Source organism: Fistularia commersonii, chromosome 25, assembly GCF_037954325.1.
Source record: "Fistularia commersonii isolate RoL2024-O1a breed Wild chromosome 25, RoL_Fcom_v1.0, whole genome shotgun sequence".
In the NCBI taxonomy this organism is placed as follows: domain Eukaryota; kingdom Metazoa; phylum Chordata; class Actinopteri; order Syngnathiformes; family Fistulariidae; genus Fistularia; species Fistularia commersonii.
Genome location: NC_141308.1, coordinates 11,057,425 through 11,074,427, shown reverse-complemented (window position 1 = coordinate 11,074,427; position 17,003 = coordinate 11,057,425). Strand labels below are relative to the sequence as shown.

Sequence of the window (17,003 nt, the reverse complement as noted above, 5' to 3'; positions counted from 1 at the left end):
GTATGATGTTGTAGGCTACCTTGAGGCTCTAAACTGTGACCATGTTACAGCAGCCTGCTCACCCACTTGACTGTATTTCTTTAGGTGGAAGAGCAGCCCATCCGAGAGATCAACCTCTACATGTACCTTTACTTTGTGGTCTTCATCATATTTGGCTCCTTCTTCACCCTGAACCTCTTCATTGGTGTCATCATTGACAATTTCAATCAGCAGAAGAGAAAGATGAGTATTAACGGTGTCGTGTTGGGACAGAGTGCTTTTTTTGGTGTTTTGTTTTTTTGCGAATGAATGAACCTTGCACCAGATGGATGTGGCTTAGCCTGCATTAGGGCAACTCAGGTTCACAACCAAGAATGATGCTGTCATGGATCCGCTCCAGCTGGAACTCAATGTCAATGTAACATCAGAAAGGCGTTGCACTTGTATGCCAAAAGACACGAAAGGATGCATTATGTTTTTTGGGGACTTTTTTTTGGGGGGGGGGCGGCATGTCCTCTGCAGTATGATGACAAAATACATGCCCTTTATTGAGAATTCACCTTTGGGGAATTAGCTTCGCGTACTGAATTGTAGTTCATGGTAACACAAGGCTACTGCTGTTCAAGAATAATCAATGTGAACAATACGGCAAAAAAAAATCATATAACTCAAACAACTTTTGCCAAGCAAATGTTGGTGTAAGGTCATGCCAAGCAAAAACGTACTCATTTTTGGTTCATCCTGTTGAAGAGTCAAACTAAGTTTCTTTAAGACGGGTTATAATGTGTAACGTTTTGGATTGCACTTAGGTGGACAGGACATCTTCATGACCGAAGAGCAGAAGAAGTACTACAATGCGATGAAGAAGTTAGGGACCAAAAAGCCCCAGAAGCCAATACCAAGGCCTGCGGTAAAATAAAATTTGTTATTTACAGTCCGAATCAGAATCAGAATCAGAATCAGACTATTTTATTGATCTCCAAGGGGGAATTAGCTTTTTGTTGAAAGCCACTCCAGCTCATAGAATAAAGTGGAGAAGAATCAAAAGAAATCTTCATATAAAAATAAAGAATAGAACAGTGAATAATAAAAATAAAAAGAGTAAAGGTCAAAAGAAAGAAACAAAAATAAGGTTAAAAGTATGTTAAAATACGTGTGACGTATATACATGTGTAATTAATTATAAGGAGTGATTTAGATGTGGGCTGAAGTTACAAATTTAAAAGTTGAGCATTTGAATCAGCAAAATCAAACCCCACTGACTTTGGACTTTTCTCAGACTTGAGTTTATGGATTTAAAATCAACTATGGCTTTTTCCCAACCTTTCCAATCGATACGTCTCAACCTAATTATCAACTCAAGGCTATTGACCTTTTAGGCCTCGTAACTATTGTCGATGCATTTGCCTGAAATCCGAATCCTTTCCCAACTCTAGAACATCCTGCAAGCCTTCTTCTTCGATCTGGTGTCCAAGCAAGCCTTCGACATCATGATCATGATGCTCATCATCCTCAACATGGTCACCATGATGGTGGAGACGGACGAGCAGTCGGACCGCATGGAGACCGTCCTCAACAAGATCAACCTGGTCTTCATCGTCATCTTCACCACCGAATGCCTGATCAAGATCATTGCCCTCCGCTGTTACTTCTTCACAGTCGCTTGGAACATCTTTGACTTCGTGGTGATAATTCTCTCTATTGTGGGTAGGTGGAGAAGATGCAGGAATCCTGTATCATCTTGCAGAACCACACAAAATGACGGTGAATTTCTTTCTGTCTGGCCATTACGCAGATTTTAATGCAAGTAATGACATTATCAGTAACCGCAAGGTGACTTTTGAGCTTTAAACGGTGCAATTCTGTATTTACAAATGACATTTCCTTCACGAAGTCGCTCCGGGGAAGTTATTAAATGGGCGCATTCTTGTCAAAATCTTCTTGTTGTGACATCCGGATTTGAATTTCTTCACTTGAAGACGTTTCTTCAGTTCTGATGATCTGTGGGGAGTTTCCCAATATAACTGCCAGGGTTTTGGCTGGTCTGGGTTATGCTGGCTTGTTATGTAAGTCTAAGAGTTGATCAGCAGCAACGGGGTCTAACAGGGTTGTTATGCTAATGGAGGTAATAATATTCGTGGGAGCAAAGGGGCAACTTTTCTGGGTTTACCTGGATTAGCATGTGAAAAGGTAAAGCTAAACAAAGGAGTGAAACCTGATCGATCACATAAACTGAAGGTCATGTGAGGCTCATGCCAAACGACTTTTACATTCAGATAACAAGCCGCCATAACCTGAACCCGCCCAAAATCCTGGCAGTTGTATTCAGAAAGTCTCCACAGGTCGTTAGAACTGAAGAAGCCTCGGATGAGGGGTGAAACGTCTTCAAATGAAGAAATTCAAGTCCGGTTGCCACAACAAGAAGATTCCGACAAATACTCACTCACCTGGATGACTGAAAACATTAAATTGGTGCATTTATGATGTTGAACTGCATCACTGAGACAAGTTTCTGCCTCGTCCCCTACAGGGATTGTTCTCGCAGACATCATCGAGAAGTATTTTGTGTCTCCGACCCTGTTCCGGGTCATCAGACTGGCGAGGATCGGCCGTGTCCTCCGGCTCATACGTGCGGCCAAAGGAATAAGGACGTTACTGTTTGCCTTAATGATGTCCATGCCGGCTCTGTTTAACATCGGCCTCTTGCTTTTCCTCGTCATGTTCATCTACGCCATTTTCGGCATGGCGAACTTTGCCTACGTGAAGAAGCAGGACGGGATCGATGACATGTTCAACTTCGAGACGTTCGGGAATAGCATGATCTGCCTTTTCCAGATCAGCACCTCTGCGGGCTGGGACAACCTCCTGAGCCCGATCATGTCCAACTCCCCGGACGAGTGCGACGTTCACTTTGTCAATACCGGCACAAACACCCGGGGAAACTGCGGCAGCCCCTCGGTGGGCATCGCTTTCTTTGTCAGTTACATAATCATTTCCTTCCTCATCGTGGTGAACATGTACATAGCCATCATTCTGGAGAACTTTAGCGTGGCCACGGAGGAGAGCACCGAGCCGCTGAGCGAGGACGACTTCGAGATGTTCTACGAGGTCTGGGAGAAGTTTGACTCCGAGGCCACCCAGTTCATCGAGTTTTCCATGCTGTCCAGCTTTGCAGACACTCTCTCCGAGCCGCTGCGCATCGCCAAGCCCAACAAGATCAAGCTGATCTCCATGGATCTCCCCATGGTCAGCGGGGACAGGATCCACTGCCTGGATATTCTGTTTGCCTTCACCAAGCGGGTCCTGGGAGAGTCCGGGGAGATGGACGCGCTGAAGCAACAGATGGAGGAAAAGTTCATGATGACCAACCCTTCCAAGATTTCCCACGAGCCCATCACTTCCACGCTGCGACGCAAACTGGAGGAGGTGTCGGCCATCATCATTCAGAGGTGTTACAGGAGGCATCTTGTGCGGCGGCAGATGAAGCAGGCGTCGTACCTCTACAGACAAATCAACTACGAGATCGTCGTGGACGTGGAGAACGCTCCCGAGACCGAGGGGCTGATCGCCTCCATGATCCAGCACTACGGGCCGGCGGGGGCGGAGCTTCTGCAGACGACGGAAGCGGCGTTGACGTCCTCGCCGCCGTCGTATGACAGTGTGACCAGAGCGGCCAGCGACCCCTCGGAGGCCGGGTCGCTATCCAGAGACTCCGACCGCGGGGATCCCGGAGAAAACTACGACGAAACCTTTCTTTGAGACGGGGGTCGCGTGTTCCCGAGGTTTTTAGTCTGTTTTGTTTACAGCAGAAAATGTAGCTTAAAATCAGTCACAGTCGACGAGATGAACTTTTAGATGCACGGAAACTGTATTTAACTAACTCGCCACCTCTTCGACATTCTCCGAATCAACGGGGCGGTCGGATGGGGGCACAACACCGGTAAATGGAATATACACTCTGTCGACGTATGTACAACGTTTATTTCTCGAATCAACTCAAACAACGACGTGGCCTGTTTTCGGAAAGGATGGTATTTATTCTATTCTATTTATAATGTATTCTATTTATATATAGATAAAGGTATTTGATTGTGGTGGGAACAAAAGCTTGGCAACCAGATTTAAACCAAATTACAGAGTGAAGAATTCAGTCATAAAAACCCTTATTCATATATACACTGCTCAAAAAAAATAAAGGGAACACTTAAAAAACACATCCTAGATCTAAATGAATGAAATATTCTTATGAAATACTTGACTCTTTACACAGTTGAATGTGCTGACAACAAAATCACACAAAAATGATCAATGGAAATCAATTGTATCAACCCATGAAAGGTCTGGATTAGGAATCACACTCAAAATTAAAGTGTAAAAACAAACTCCAGGCTGATCCAACTTTGATGTAATGTCCTTAAAACAAGTCAAAATGAATCTGTGTTGCTTCCTGAGTGGACACTATGATTTCACAGAAGTGTGATTGACTTGGAGTTACATCGTGTTGTTCAAGTGTTCCCTTTATTTTTTTGAGCAGTATAGATATCTTAATTAAGGGGAAATAAAATACCCAATCAACTAAAGTCCTTTATTTTCAAATTAATTAGTGAAATGATCTGTTTTGAGCCTAAAAATGTTGTTTTAATTTAAAGAGATATACAAGCCTACTTTCGGAAGATTCGGTGAAGTGAAAAGTCGAGCTCAGCTTCACGAGCGGCGAAATGTAAAAGTGAAAAGTATGTTGTGAATATTTTACGGGTTTACGACAACCCTCCCCCCCCCCCCCCCATCCTTCCACTCTGTAAGTGCTCAGGGGTTCGAAATACTTTCCCAGCTGTGCGGCAGCGTCCTGCAGCCGCGCGGCTCATAAACCGACGGAAAGGCAAGCCAAGGACAGATTAACACACACTATAGACGCTCTGAGGCCGGCGGGACATACGAGCGACTAAATCTGACATGAGGAGTAAATCTGCAAGGGTGTCTATGGACGTTACGTAACTTTTCATCCAAAAATTTAACAACAAATCATATATTTTCAGACACGGCGAAACACCCGCGTTTAATTTTCATGCAAAAATTACAACAGAATGATATTTCTGCTTTCTTTCTGTGTTGTTTCTGATGGTTTTTTTTCAGCTTGACTGATGTTGAATGAGAGCGCTCAAAACGTGACACTGGACCCTGAACTGACTTTATTTCTTTATTTGCAATTTATGACGGCCAATGAGATAATCAATGTTAAAATATCTGGTCAGTTGGTGGCATGGACTTCCCCATATGGACACCGATAGAATCCAGATGTTGACACCTGGTTGAATGTAGGTTGTGATATCAGCGTCGGGGCATCAAATAATGACCACTGAGTTACATTCTTGACAAACCAAATATCCGATCATCTGCGTAATTTGATTTTTTTTTTTCCTACATCGGATTTTTTTATGTCAAACCGATTTTCATTTCCAACCAAAACCTCATACGGACGTCGGTTAAACAGAAAATATCTATCACGTTATGTCGAAGCCCGGCTGATCCGGTCGTTACAGACTATCTAGCAGGTACGACGCGTTTAAATCAGCTCAGCATTTTAGTGCTGCTTGAATGTCGATGAAGTCAGAATCAGTATTATCAGTAAAACTGAGACATTCTGCATTTACCCGTAGTAATAGTAATAGTAGTAGTGGTTTACCAGTACGTTCAATAAATCTAGCTGACTGTAGCCGCGTACTTGATTATAATAGAATATTGACCAATTTATCAATATCAAAGCACATTATTTCTCAATAGGAACCGCTAAGCAGTATGTTTGAGAACCGAAATGGAGCGGGCTGAGTCGATATTTTTTTCCCGTCAGTCACAACTAAAGGCCGTGCGTTTGAGCAAAATCCCGAATTATGTGCCTGATTCTGACTGTCGTCCGCACACTTCTCTGAATTTCCGTCGACCGTTCGATTTGAGCTGATGGTATGCGGCCGGGCTGAGCAACGGATGCACAAGAAACTCATTTTGTAATTAACTGTGAAGAGCTTTGAGGCTGTACATGTAAAAGTAATTTATACCTATTTTTTTGTAACGTATTTATACCGAAAGACCGTTTGAGCGATTCTCATAACAGCCATAAGAAGATACGATCAAGTTATATATATATATATATACTGTGTTCATTTTTACATAACAGGCTTTCCTTGAGAACCTGACTGTCTGTATTGAATTTAGGTCGGTCATTTTATGAATGTCTTTATTAAACTGCAATAAACCTCTTTTCCATATCTGTGGGTCGTCCGCGTCTCGGGAAACGGCAAATTCGACCGAGTGGTGCGTTTCCATCGCGTCGGAATAGCGGTCGGACATTTGACGGCTCTGAAAATAATAATTCCTCTGAACACATCCAGCCAAAAAACAAAAAAAAAAATGGTGCATTTCTCTGATTTCACATGAGGAAGCAGTTAGCTGATTTGACCTCATTACAAGGCGGGGGCACTGTTAAATCTCTCTCTGAGGCCATGTGTATGAAAAAAAAAAAAACAGGACAGATGTGCACAACCCTCTGAATACTCGTCTGTCTGTCCTTGTGAGTGTATTGCCCTTTAAAGCTAGAATTTGTTTATAATACCTGCACAAATGCAATACAATCACATAAAGCCCCCTCAATAGAGGCGCCTAAATAATCTGTGCGGGTTATTGATTTTATTCAGATGCACTGTGAGTGACTGAGGCTGAAAAACACTCACACAAAACACTTTTATTGTCCTGCCACTTAGCTAGACAGATAACAGCGGCAGATGTGGTAGAAATCTACCTTAAAAAAAAATAATAATAAAAAAAAAAGGCATTTCCATTTGCAGTGGATGCATTTTCCCTCAGGAGGTCACACCATAAAAAGATGCTTTGTCACGCTTCCATATCTCAGCGTTGATTTTTTTTTTTTTTTTTTTTTTTTTGGAACTGACAGCTGAGCACTACCCACATTTTCAGTTTGGAGGAAAAAAAAAAAAGGAAAAAATGAAAAAAAAAAAATCATCAAGGGTGCCAATTTGGATTTAGCCCCAAAGAGATTTCCTCTCTCTGGTTGTCGGGGTGGTCAAATCCAACTCTGACCAGCTGGGATAGAGGGATAATCTGTGTGTAAAAAAAAAAAAAAAAAAAACACTTTTTTTAATTACACACTCACAGAAACACAAATGCACGCACTCGCTCTCTCGCTATTTCTTTCCCTCTTTCTCTCTCATGCGCGCGCACACGTACATAGAGTACACATGCTGACATACGTGCATAGACACAACAAACGCTTTTTATTTGCTTCCCCCACATCCACCCTTGCGACATAATTGACAGATGCTTACTTCAAATGTAATTTGAATGCGAAAGGGCCAGAAAATAAGATGTGACTTGAATGAAATGTGACTTGGTAATTGATCTGATTTTTAGGCCATGTGGCAGAGATTAGGGAAAACATTAAAAAAAAAAAAAGATTAAAAAGGCACTATATCTAATTACAAAATGCAAACCCCACGCACAGTAAAAGACACTGTTAACGCTGCCCAAAATCATTTGTGTTACAATGTGGACATGCTAAACACCACCGAAAAACACATTTAATCAATCGGGTGTTTTGTGGGCGACACACACTTTACCGTTGGATGCTGGGCATGAATCGCGTCTGTCGTCATCGGTCGGTGACGTCGTTTTTTTCATGTCCCTAAATCTGTCCGTCGGTGGATTAAAATCAAACACATGAAACTTGTATGAAGCCAAAACAACGTAATAGAGAAATAAATAAAATCCATCCCCATTGGTCAAGGGTGTGTTTGGCTGAAGTGACGCATCATCTATATAACTAGATTCCAATGCCAACCTCTCTGCTTTCTCATATCATGCTTTAAAATTGAAAAAAAGTATCATTTTCATGATTTATATGCACTATTTTATCATTCAGATGCATAAGACAGAAACAAGCCAAACTCATAAATTAGTTGCAACTGATGGTGTTCGATAAAATTAATTGATATTTGCTATTTCACAGCCTGAATATATGATCGTATATTGCATTGTGGGCTTGTCAAATATATTTCATAGATAAAACTGTTTGAAGATTTGATGAGAGGTCAATCGTTTGTCTCACCAGAAATCTTAATGTGATAAACATAATAAAGTGAAAATGATGGATTGCGTTTCAGGCTCGGACTTTTGAGGAAATTTATTCTATGTACACATCACGGAATATAAAATGAAATATATATTTCTATTTTCTTTTTTTGACAGAAACTGTCTTGCACTGATGCTGAGAAATAAAGAATCAGATGACAAAAAAAACACGCCTACAATCGAAAAGTACTTTAAATTTTGGAAAATGGGGCAAAAAATTGGCATCAAAAAAGAAAAAAGAAAAAAAAATGTCTATATATATATATATATATATATATATGCTATTTCTTCACAGGTAAATGTAACTGCTGTGTATGTCCAAGTGTTGGACATAAATATTCAGATTTGCATTGCCACTCACTCTGCTGGGGCCCGCCAGCTGCGAGGGCCTCCACTGCCACCTGCAGGACACTTGTTGTGGTTCAAATGGTTCAATTGGAAAGCAATTGCAAGTATCGGATTATTTGGAAATGCATAATATCCAGGATGGTTCTATCTTGAAAGAATGTCCCCCAATATGGTCAGGTGGCTCTTTGAAAAGGAAGAAATCCAAATAAAAAAGGAAAATTATCTGCTTTCTTTCGCCTTTCTTTGGCATTTTAGACTGATTTGGTTGTACAGTAAAATAAAACACGTGTTTATTGATCAAATGTTGTTGACTAATTAAACAGGTCCAAAGGCACCAACTAAGTATACCTGAAGGAAAGAAATAAATTCCTTTTTTTCTCTAGAAAACTGGAATTTGACATTTAGCATATGTTGTTGCATTCATATTTGAATGCTCAAACAATTCATGGAAACCATTGCAAGCCAGTGACAGTATCCACATTACCAGAAGGGATGTGTGACATTTACATCCCTAAAATGTTGTTTAAACATATCACTATGTATTTTACAATTCAATTTTTGGCCTTTTGTATGTTGTCTGCTTCTCATTTTTCAGTTTGGATGCAGAAAAATCTGGGATTCAGTTCCCTGAATGACGACAGGCTATTTTTGCTCGTATTTTCTAAATCATTTTCCAGTGGCGAAGTTCTGAGCAGGATTTCATGAACACTGAAAACTATTCGCAAACCCTTGAGAAAGCAGGATTGCTGTGTTTATGGTACATTTGTGTGTTTTTCGCCACAGGCCGATAAAAGCGCAGGCCACTTAAATGAAGGTCCCTGAGCCAAATGAGGTTAAGGGAGGGGACACTTCCTGAAGGTGTGCGTCTCTTCCGGAATAGTGTTTTGAAAGTTATATTTGTTTTTGTTTTTCTGATAAACTTTATTTTCTAACTTTTTCTTCTTGTTCCTTCAGCTATCTTTAACCAATTTAAAAGTAGCATACAGGTGCAGTGCTCTGTTTGTGTAAAAATAAAAAAAAATAAAACGGAAACAGTTTTTGTGGCTTTTATTTTTATTTTTACAACCATTTAGAATATTCTATCATTTAAACACGTTTGGCCTGATAATCACTTTTACTAATTTGGAGATAAACAGAGCCAAACCGAAGAAGCGCTTGTTATTTAGCAACTGTTATTCCTGCTCGCTTCTTCAGGGTGGCGGTGTCTAAACTCTGAATGGGACCGCAATCTCCGGGCTGCCCCGGTGTATAAAACAAACGCACCCCGCCAAACTCATTGACGGCGCTACCGCTGCCGAAAAGGAACTGCGCGTTTCAGGAAGAAGTTGGCGCCAGAAGAAATGTATGCTGTTAGCTAGCAAGCTAACCGAAACAATGGGAGATTTCCTCCTTTAACAGTTTAACCCTCCGTCGTTACTAGAGAGTTACAAAATGAGCGACATGGGTAAGTATCCGTTTGAAAACCTCGGGGAAATGGTGTATTTTCCGCATTTTATCCGGCTACCCGGTTAGCACAAACGAATGATTAGCTCCACCATAGCAGGCCTAGACTAATCCCTGGAACAAGAATTGTTTTGCTCATCGCTTCGCCGGTTTGTCGAGGCAACATTAGAGGCCTTGTTGCTATACTACTCGTTTTAGCTAACGCCTTGCCCTGGGTCGCAACCCCTGGATTTATAATATAATATCACCGTTAAAAAACGGTTTAAAAAATGCGTCGCCATTGCAAATCAGCTCAGTGTTTTTATTGACAATTACCCACGTGCTTCGTAATTTAATAGAAACCGGATTAACTGCGGATCCAATTAAACTCGTCACGATTTGTTTATTAATAGCGTTGGCACGCCCCTTTTTTTGTCAAGTTTTTGCCACTGCGATCTTCAAATATTATCTCTTTAAACGTTTGCGCACAGATTTTCCAAATTGTACACATGATTCCCAAACTGCAGGGACAAAATCAGACAGTTTGCCTACCGTGAACTCGCCCCCGGTGATAAAAGCGTCATCTCACTATTTGTGTTTCTGCAACCACTTAACGATAAGGTTGTACACATGGATAAAGTTTATGGCATTTTAAAGTGCTACAATCCCGATAAGTACTGGTTTTAACTGAACTTGTTGCACAGATTGCACACTAGATACAATGCACAGTGTTGTCAGGTGATGGCTTAATCTGCTCTACTGTTTGTTTGTGTTTTTGACCAAAACTTGTTTCTCTTTTTTTCCCTTAAGAATTCAGTGTTCCCCTGTCATCACTTGCACTCCTGGTCCCACCGCTCAGGCTCATGTCGGCAGTTATGTGGGAAGTGGTCCGCCAGCGTAATATCAAGAACTACGGGAAACTGGAGGAGTTTGTGTCCATGGTAACGGATGCAGTTCCAGAGCTCATGAGTAAAAGAGAAGGGAGGCTGCTTTCTCTGGGCCTGAGGGCGAGGGTGAGTGGTGACGAATAACTTTTTATGAATACAGCCGTCTTAAACACGGTCAAAAATGAGTGATCAACAAAACAGCCCTTGTGAGGGAAAACATGCAATTCTTGTAATCAAGTAGAAACTGCCTGTCCTGCAGACTACTCTTGAACTCTTGCGTTCTGAGCATCCTGAAGATCTTAAGGCAGTGGAGACTCACCTTAACAGAATCCGATCATCCTGCATTGAGGAGGTGAACGACATTCTTGACACGATGTCAAGGACTGCTGGATTTCACGAGAACATTGTACTTGAAACACATGAAACAAACGTTTGTTTGTTGTTCTGACGTCTAGACAACTGATCCCGTGATTGAAGCACCAGAGGCAAATTTTATGAAGCTCGTCCAAGGCCTCATTGAAGACACTGATGGCAGAGAGCATTTCCTGAAGGTGATATTCAATAAAAATGATGTCGATCAGCGATTCACAACTTTTTTTGTACCAGGGACCCGTATTATGCATGAAAATATCTACACTGACCAGGTAGAGCTGCAGGGGTTCAAATACGAAAACCATTTGTCAGTTCACAGTATTTAATCTGAATACAAAGATTATACTTTATATTAGGCAATTACAATATTAGGTGCAGTAGGAAGGCAAAGGGGGAAACAGTCATTTTTCAAAATAAAAACTAAACTAAAACTAAAAAAACAATAATTTGTACCAAGAAAGATTTTGTTTGCAGACCAGTCCAGGGATGGGGGTTTGGGACCAGCGATGTAGATCATGGGATCATGTTCTCTCCAACCGTCATCTGATGAACATCAGAAACTGAAAGAGGTCTCTCAGAAAAGCAAGCGATGTTCACGGTCACATTTGTGTAAAGGAAAGTAGAAAATATGTTTGGAAGATTCTTGAAGAGAAAAATATGCAGAATTTAGTTTGTCGCGTTTATTGAGGTAACGAACAAGTTGTTTGGTATTAAGCGAATATGAGGAGGGCTGTGGCTCAGTTGGTGGTGTACGCGCCTCCCCCATCAGAAGGTTCGCTGTTCAATCCCCGATTCGTCCCGTCTGCATGCCAAAGTGTCCTTGGGCAAGATGGTCCGGTTAGCCTTGCATGGCAGCTCAAATGAATTAAATGTAAAATGTTTGCTATGGAACTGCTTGTTTAAAAAATGCACTTTAGAAGTGGATTCAATTTGTACGTTTTTGTCTGAAAAAAAAATATTTCTTGCTTATGTTTCAAAGAAACAACCCGGAGAGCTGTTTTATGATAGTTGGAAATTTGGTTCATTGTGCCTTTGTTTTTCTTTTTTAAATGCATATGTACTACCGAGGCACAAATCGCTGGGTGTGTAATGCGGGCGCCTGATGAATCCTGATGCAAGTGCCTCACTCCGGTTCATTTACTTTCACCTCACAGAACGTGTTTCCGGTGGAGTATGGCCCTGACTTCGACACAGCTCTGGAGACACTGGTGTGTGAATTCTTCACGCGACTGGAGGAGCTGCTACCGATACCAGATTTCAAACAGGTAGAGAGAAGATTTGTGATTAGCAGGGGCTGGGAAATAGCCAAATAGTGGCCGCATTTCAAACTCGGAGCTCATGTGTGACGTTCTTTTGAAGACCGCCACGTGGATCGGTGCCGCCCCCTCGGTCCTAGAGGAATACATGCAGTGCGTATCCAACGGAGACGACCTCAAGTTTCTTCTCCAGAGCAAACAGTGCCACGGAAAGTTGGCAAAAAGCAGTGTCGGTAAGTGAACAATTGGTTATTAACATTCACTGGTAAACGTGATTTGAAAGTGAGACCATACGTAGTTTTTTTCCAATTCTTTTCTGCAGCTCCGTTTCAGTCGGACGATCTCCTGATCCCCTCGCTGTCTCTGCCTTCGACCCTGGAAGTGGCCATCGCTTCCCACGCGAGCGCTTGCGACGACGAAAACAGCGACGTTCCTCAGATCGTCATGTTCGACGAAGAACTTTCGACGAACCCGTCCACCTCCGCCGACTTCCCCAATTCCCCGAAAAGAACTGACATGGCCTCGTCCCCGTGCGTTCGGCAGCAGCCGGCGTTACACAAATGCCCCGAGTGTGACAAATGCTTCAAGCATCACTCGGTCCTCATCGAACACCAGCGACTGCACAGCGGCCTGCAGCCTTACAACTGCTCCGAGTGCGGGAGGGCGTTCAGGACGGCCACGCTGCTGGCCGGGCACAGGCTGCGCAAATGCAAAAACGCAGCGTACCTGTGCATAAAATGTGGGAACGGCTTCCCCACCTCACTGGACAAATTCAGACACCACTGTCCGAAGCGGGGGCGTAACTATCAGTGCGTGCACTGTCGAAAGAGTTTCCAGAAGTCCAGCAGCTTGAAGGAGCACCTGCTCACTCATGTCCAGAGCCGCCTTTTCAAGTGCAGCCATTGCGGCGAAGGTTTCTCAGGCATCGGAGACCTGAAGTACCATCAGCAGGTGGACCACGATAAGCCCTACCAGTGTAAACAATGTGGGAAGAGCTTCATCTCCTCCAAGTGTTTGACTAAACACCAGCAACGCCATGAGGAGGTGGGTGTCATGGATACGGCCAAATTGATGAGCGGGGCTAAACACAGGAGGGCCGGTGTCTCTCACCGGGCGTCCTCTTCATCCATTTCCTCCAGGAAAATCTCCGTCAAGGCGGTCTACCCCAGAGGGCGGGTCACCCATAATTGTCCACTGTGTGGCCGCAGCTTCAAGTATCGCTTTGAGTTTCTCGAACACCAGCGTTTCCACACAGCCGTGAAGCCTTACAAATGCTCCCAGTGCGGCAAAGCCTTTCGCACGGAGGCTCACCTGTCGGGCCACAGGAAGAGGAAGTGCAAAAACGCCGCGCACATCTGCACCAAATGCGGCTGCCAGTTCAGGTCCCTGCACGAGCGCGTCAGGCACCAGTGCGTGCAGCTGCTCACCAAATACGAGTGCTCTCACTGCGGGAAGACCTTCAAGATGGCCCACCTGCTGAGGAACCACCAGATGACGGAGCATCAGCTGCCCTACAGCCCTCACCATCGCTTCCGGTGCAGATACTGCGACGAGACTTTCCCCGGCATCAGCGAGCTCAAGTACCACCAGAGAGTCGACCACGAGAAGCCGTACCAGTGCCAGGAGTGCGGCAAGTGTTTCCTGTCCGAAAAGTGTCTGTCCAATCACGAGCTGCGCCACAACGACGACCGGCCCGAGAGCTGCCTGGTTTGCGGACGCGGGTTCCGAAACCGCTACGACTTGAAGCAGCACATGCGCACGCACACGGGCGAGCGCCCTTACCAGTGCACACACTGCTCGCAGTGCTTCTCCACCGCGGGAGGCCTGCGGAGTCACACCAGGGTCCACACGGGGGAGAAGCCGCACGTCTGCCCCGACTGCGGCAAGGCGTTCTCCCAGATGGGCGCCATGCGCACCCACAGGCTCACGCACACCGGCGAGAGGCCGTTCAAGTGCACGGTGTGCGGCAAGGGCTTTACCATGGCGCACAAAGTGACGGTTCACATGCGCGTGCACACCGGAGAGCGCCCGTACGTGTGCTCCCAGTGCGGTAAGGCTTTCTCGGACGGCAGCGTGCTGAAGCAGCACATGCTGAACCACTCAGGGGTAAGACCCTTCCAGTGCCAGATCTGCCCGAAGACCTACACCTGCCTCAACCACCTGAGGAGGCACCTGAAGAGTCACTCCAACATGAACTGACAACTCTCACACACACACACACACACACACTTAGAGCTTTCTGGAAGATAACCACTGGGGCTGGGAAATGTATCAGCAAATACCAAATAGCTGATGTTGCATCAAAAATTACAATATGTGTTTTTAATGTCACATAAAGAGATGTTGTCTCGTCAGAATAGTGCCCCCCCCCCCCATCGGTTAATTGCTTTGCTAATTTGGCAATATTTTTTCCCCCCACTCACCTAATTCACTAAGTGTTCTCCAAACCACGGGGAAAAATGTCAAGTTAATTGCCTGTTACTCAAGGTTAAAAATCAGTCAGACACTTTTGAAAAGAGAGGAAGACGTTCCATAAAAACAAGCGTTAATCTGCGGAAATGTCATCCGATTTTCCACTTGATATGAAGCAATTTGATAAAAGGTAATTTAAATATCTAGTTTTCCCCCACCTTTATGCCTCCAGTGGTTCTCAGCCCTTGTGGTCACAGTTCGGTGAAACCAATCAGTATATGAAGGACAGAGCCGCTGTTGAAGGTCGACAGCGAACACACAACAGCTGTTCTGCAAAAAAGACTGAACTTTAAACTGCACAAGAAGACCGTTCCTTTTTCTCCCTCAAATCCCAGCGGGTTGTTTTTATTTTTTTTCTCTCATCCCTTACTTTGTCATGCATGGTTTAGTTGAAATATTATTTGGGTCAAGGAAAAAAAAACTAAACCCGCATTCATTCGGAAGTTGTAATATTTTTGAAAAGTTCTATTTTTGAAAGGCCTTTAAAAAAGTGACACAAGTTCTCGCACTGTAAATAGACCGAGGAGAGAAACACGCGGAAGGTGAATAAACCGTATTTCTCATTTGAACGTAACATTACTTTATTCTTCGGGCCTTTTTATATCCCCACTTCGGTTTGTGAATTCCGAATTAAACAATCTTGTTTACAGCTTCCATGTGGATTGACTTCATTTCACGAAAAACAAACAAACAGGCTGCGCTCCCTCTCTGCCAGTAGAGGGCAACAGCCGACCGGGCAGCGACGTCCCAATTTCCGATCATCTTAATCACGCGCGGGAAACGATTAGGATAATTACTTCGGCCGAATCGGATCGTCAATGTGACCCAAAAAACGGAGGAAGTTCATCGGGACGGTTTCCTGTCATTATCTTTAGTTGCCGTGGTTGGGAATCTTGATTAGCCTGCAATTTCCTGATGTTTAGACTGGCGCCCTACAGCATCTGAAGCTACTCCTACAAAGAGCATTCTCTTTTGTTTTCTTGCTTCTTTTTTTTTTCTTTTGAAGTCTTGCTGCTGTTGCTCGGTTTAACTTGGACCGCTTCTGTTGTTCCCAGCGCTTTGTAAGTCGAAACAGGCAAATGAAGCGTTGAATCATATTGCAACAGACATGTTGATTAATCTCTTCCATCTGTGCTCGGCCTTTCATGTTTCTGTTGGAGGAAACAGGATCTGGGGGTTTTCTTTTTTTTTTAAATTTTTTTTCCATCCCCCTTGTTCCCTCCACGTGTTTTCATCACATGCACAGCAGCTTTTGGATCCGGCCTGAAACTAACCGTACGCAAACCCCCAAAGATGAACGCGGCTCCGTGTTAATCATTCGAGAAAAAACCTCAGACTGTAGTAACGTCAAGCTTGGGAAAAAACTGGAAACCGCACTCAGACCCCTTTCGAACGCCGGCGCCCGCTGGAAAATCGCACAGCCTCCGCCAAAGCCACATAGGCCTATTTCGCATCTACATTGCGAAGGGGTCCTCGGAGGACACGTCGCCTTGTAAAAACTGCTCGAACAAGCGGGTGGTGCTCGCGCCGCCTCAGGTTAAAGAAGATGCACCGCACACTTTCGAACAAAATGAGTGGCGCGATTGAGCAAATGAATTCCCCCGGAATTATATGGAGTTTTGCGGGTGAAAGCGTGTGTCATAATTTGTGAGCCCCCCCCCCCTCCAAAAAAAAAAACCCTACAGATTTACAATGAAAGCTCACTCATAAACCCAGATCATTCCCAGATGTCACCCCCCGTTTCTCTCCCCTCCACGTCCTCGTGCCTCCACGCTCTGAGACTTTTCTCCCGAAACAGTGAGCTCAGTGGAAAATCTGAGTCCGGGCCAGACCTTCCCCGCAGTCCCACAGCCTTGTGTGCTCATGTGTGTCCAGAGCAGCCCCTGACATCCAACCCCCATCCATCACAACGCCAAGTGACCCCCGCCACCCTCCACGCCCACTCATCTTCTCCTCCCTCCTTCCACTGGAAGCCTCCGTGGGTTTTCCTCCCACGACCTGTCCACTAGATGGCGCTGTGTCCCTTTCGTGCTGCAGAGGAGAAAACTCCACCTTCCTCCTCCTCCTCCTCCTCCTCTTCTTCTTCCCCGTGTTCAGGTCATGTCTGGATGCAGAAGTGAACCAGATG

At 44.1% G+C, this 17,003-nt stretch overlaps 2 protein-coding genes across 5 annotated transcripts in view; both read left to right on the top strand.

The window, feature by feature from the left end:
• Window positions 1-4,175, top strand: part of LOC147219273 (sodium channel protein type 5 subunit alpha-like) — a 39,144-nt gene extending 34,969 nt beyond the window's left edge. For all 3 annotated transcript variants that reach the window (XM_086172533.1, XM_086172532.1, XM_086172531.1), the window contains 4 exons: window positions 85-222; window positions 785-889; window positions 1,416-1,686; window positions 2,510-4,175. In XM_086172533.1, coding sequence (XP_086028659.1) covers window positions 85-222; window positions 785-889; window positions 1,416-1,686; window positions 2,510-3,738 — 1,743 coding nt within the window. In that variant the 3' untranslated portion in view covers window positions 3,739-4,175. The remainder of the gene's footprint in view (window positions 1-84; window positions 223-784; window positions 890-1,415; window positions 1,687-2,509) is intronic.
• Window positions 4,176-9,783: 5,608 nt separating this feature from the next.
• Window positions 9,784-15,518, top strand: LOC147219272 (uncharacterized). 2 transcript variants are annotated; one of them, XM_086172595.1, is made up of 7 exons: window positions 9,784-9,910; window positions 10,699-10,901; window positions 11,035-11,127; window positions 11,231-11,326; window positions 12,302-12,412; window positions 12,507-12,636; window positions 12,726-15,518. In XM_086172595.1, the coding sequence occupies exons 1-7, from the start codon at window positions 9,898-9,900 to the stop codon at window positions 14,600-14,602; spliced, it is 2,523 nt and encodes an 840-aa protein (XP_086028721.1). In that variant the 5' UTR covers window positions 9,784-9,897; the 3' UTR covers window positions 14,603-15,518. The 2 variants fall into 2 exon arrangements, with proteins under 2 accessions (XP_086028721.1, XP_086028722.1); XM_086172596.1 differs by lacking the exon at window positions 11,035-11,127.
• The last annotated feature ends 1,485 nt before the right edge of the window (window positions 15,519-17,003 follow it).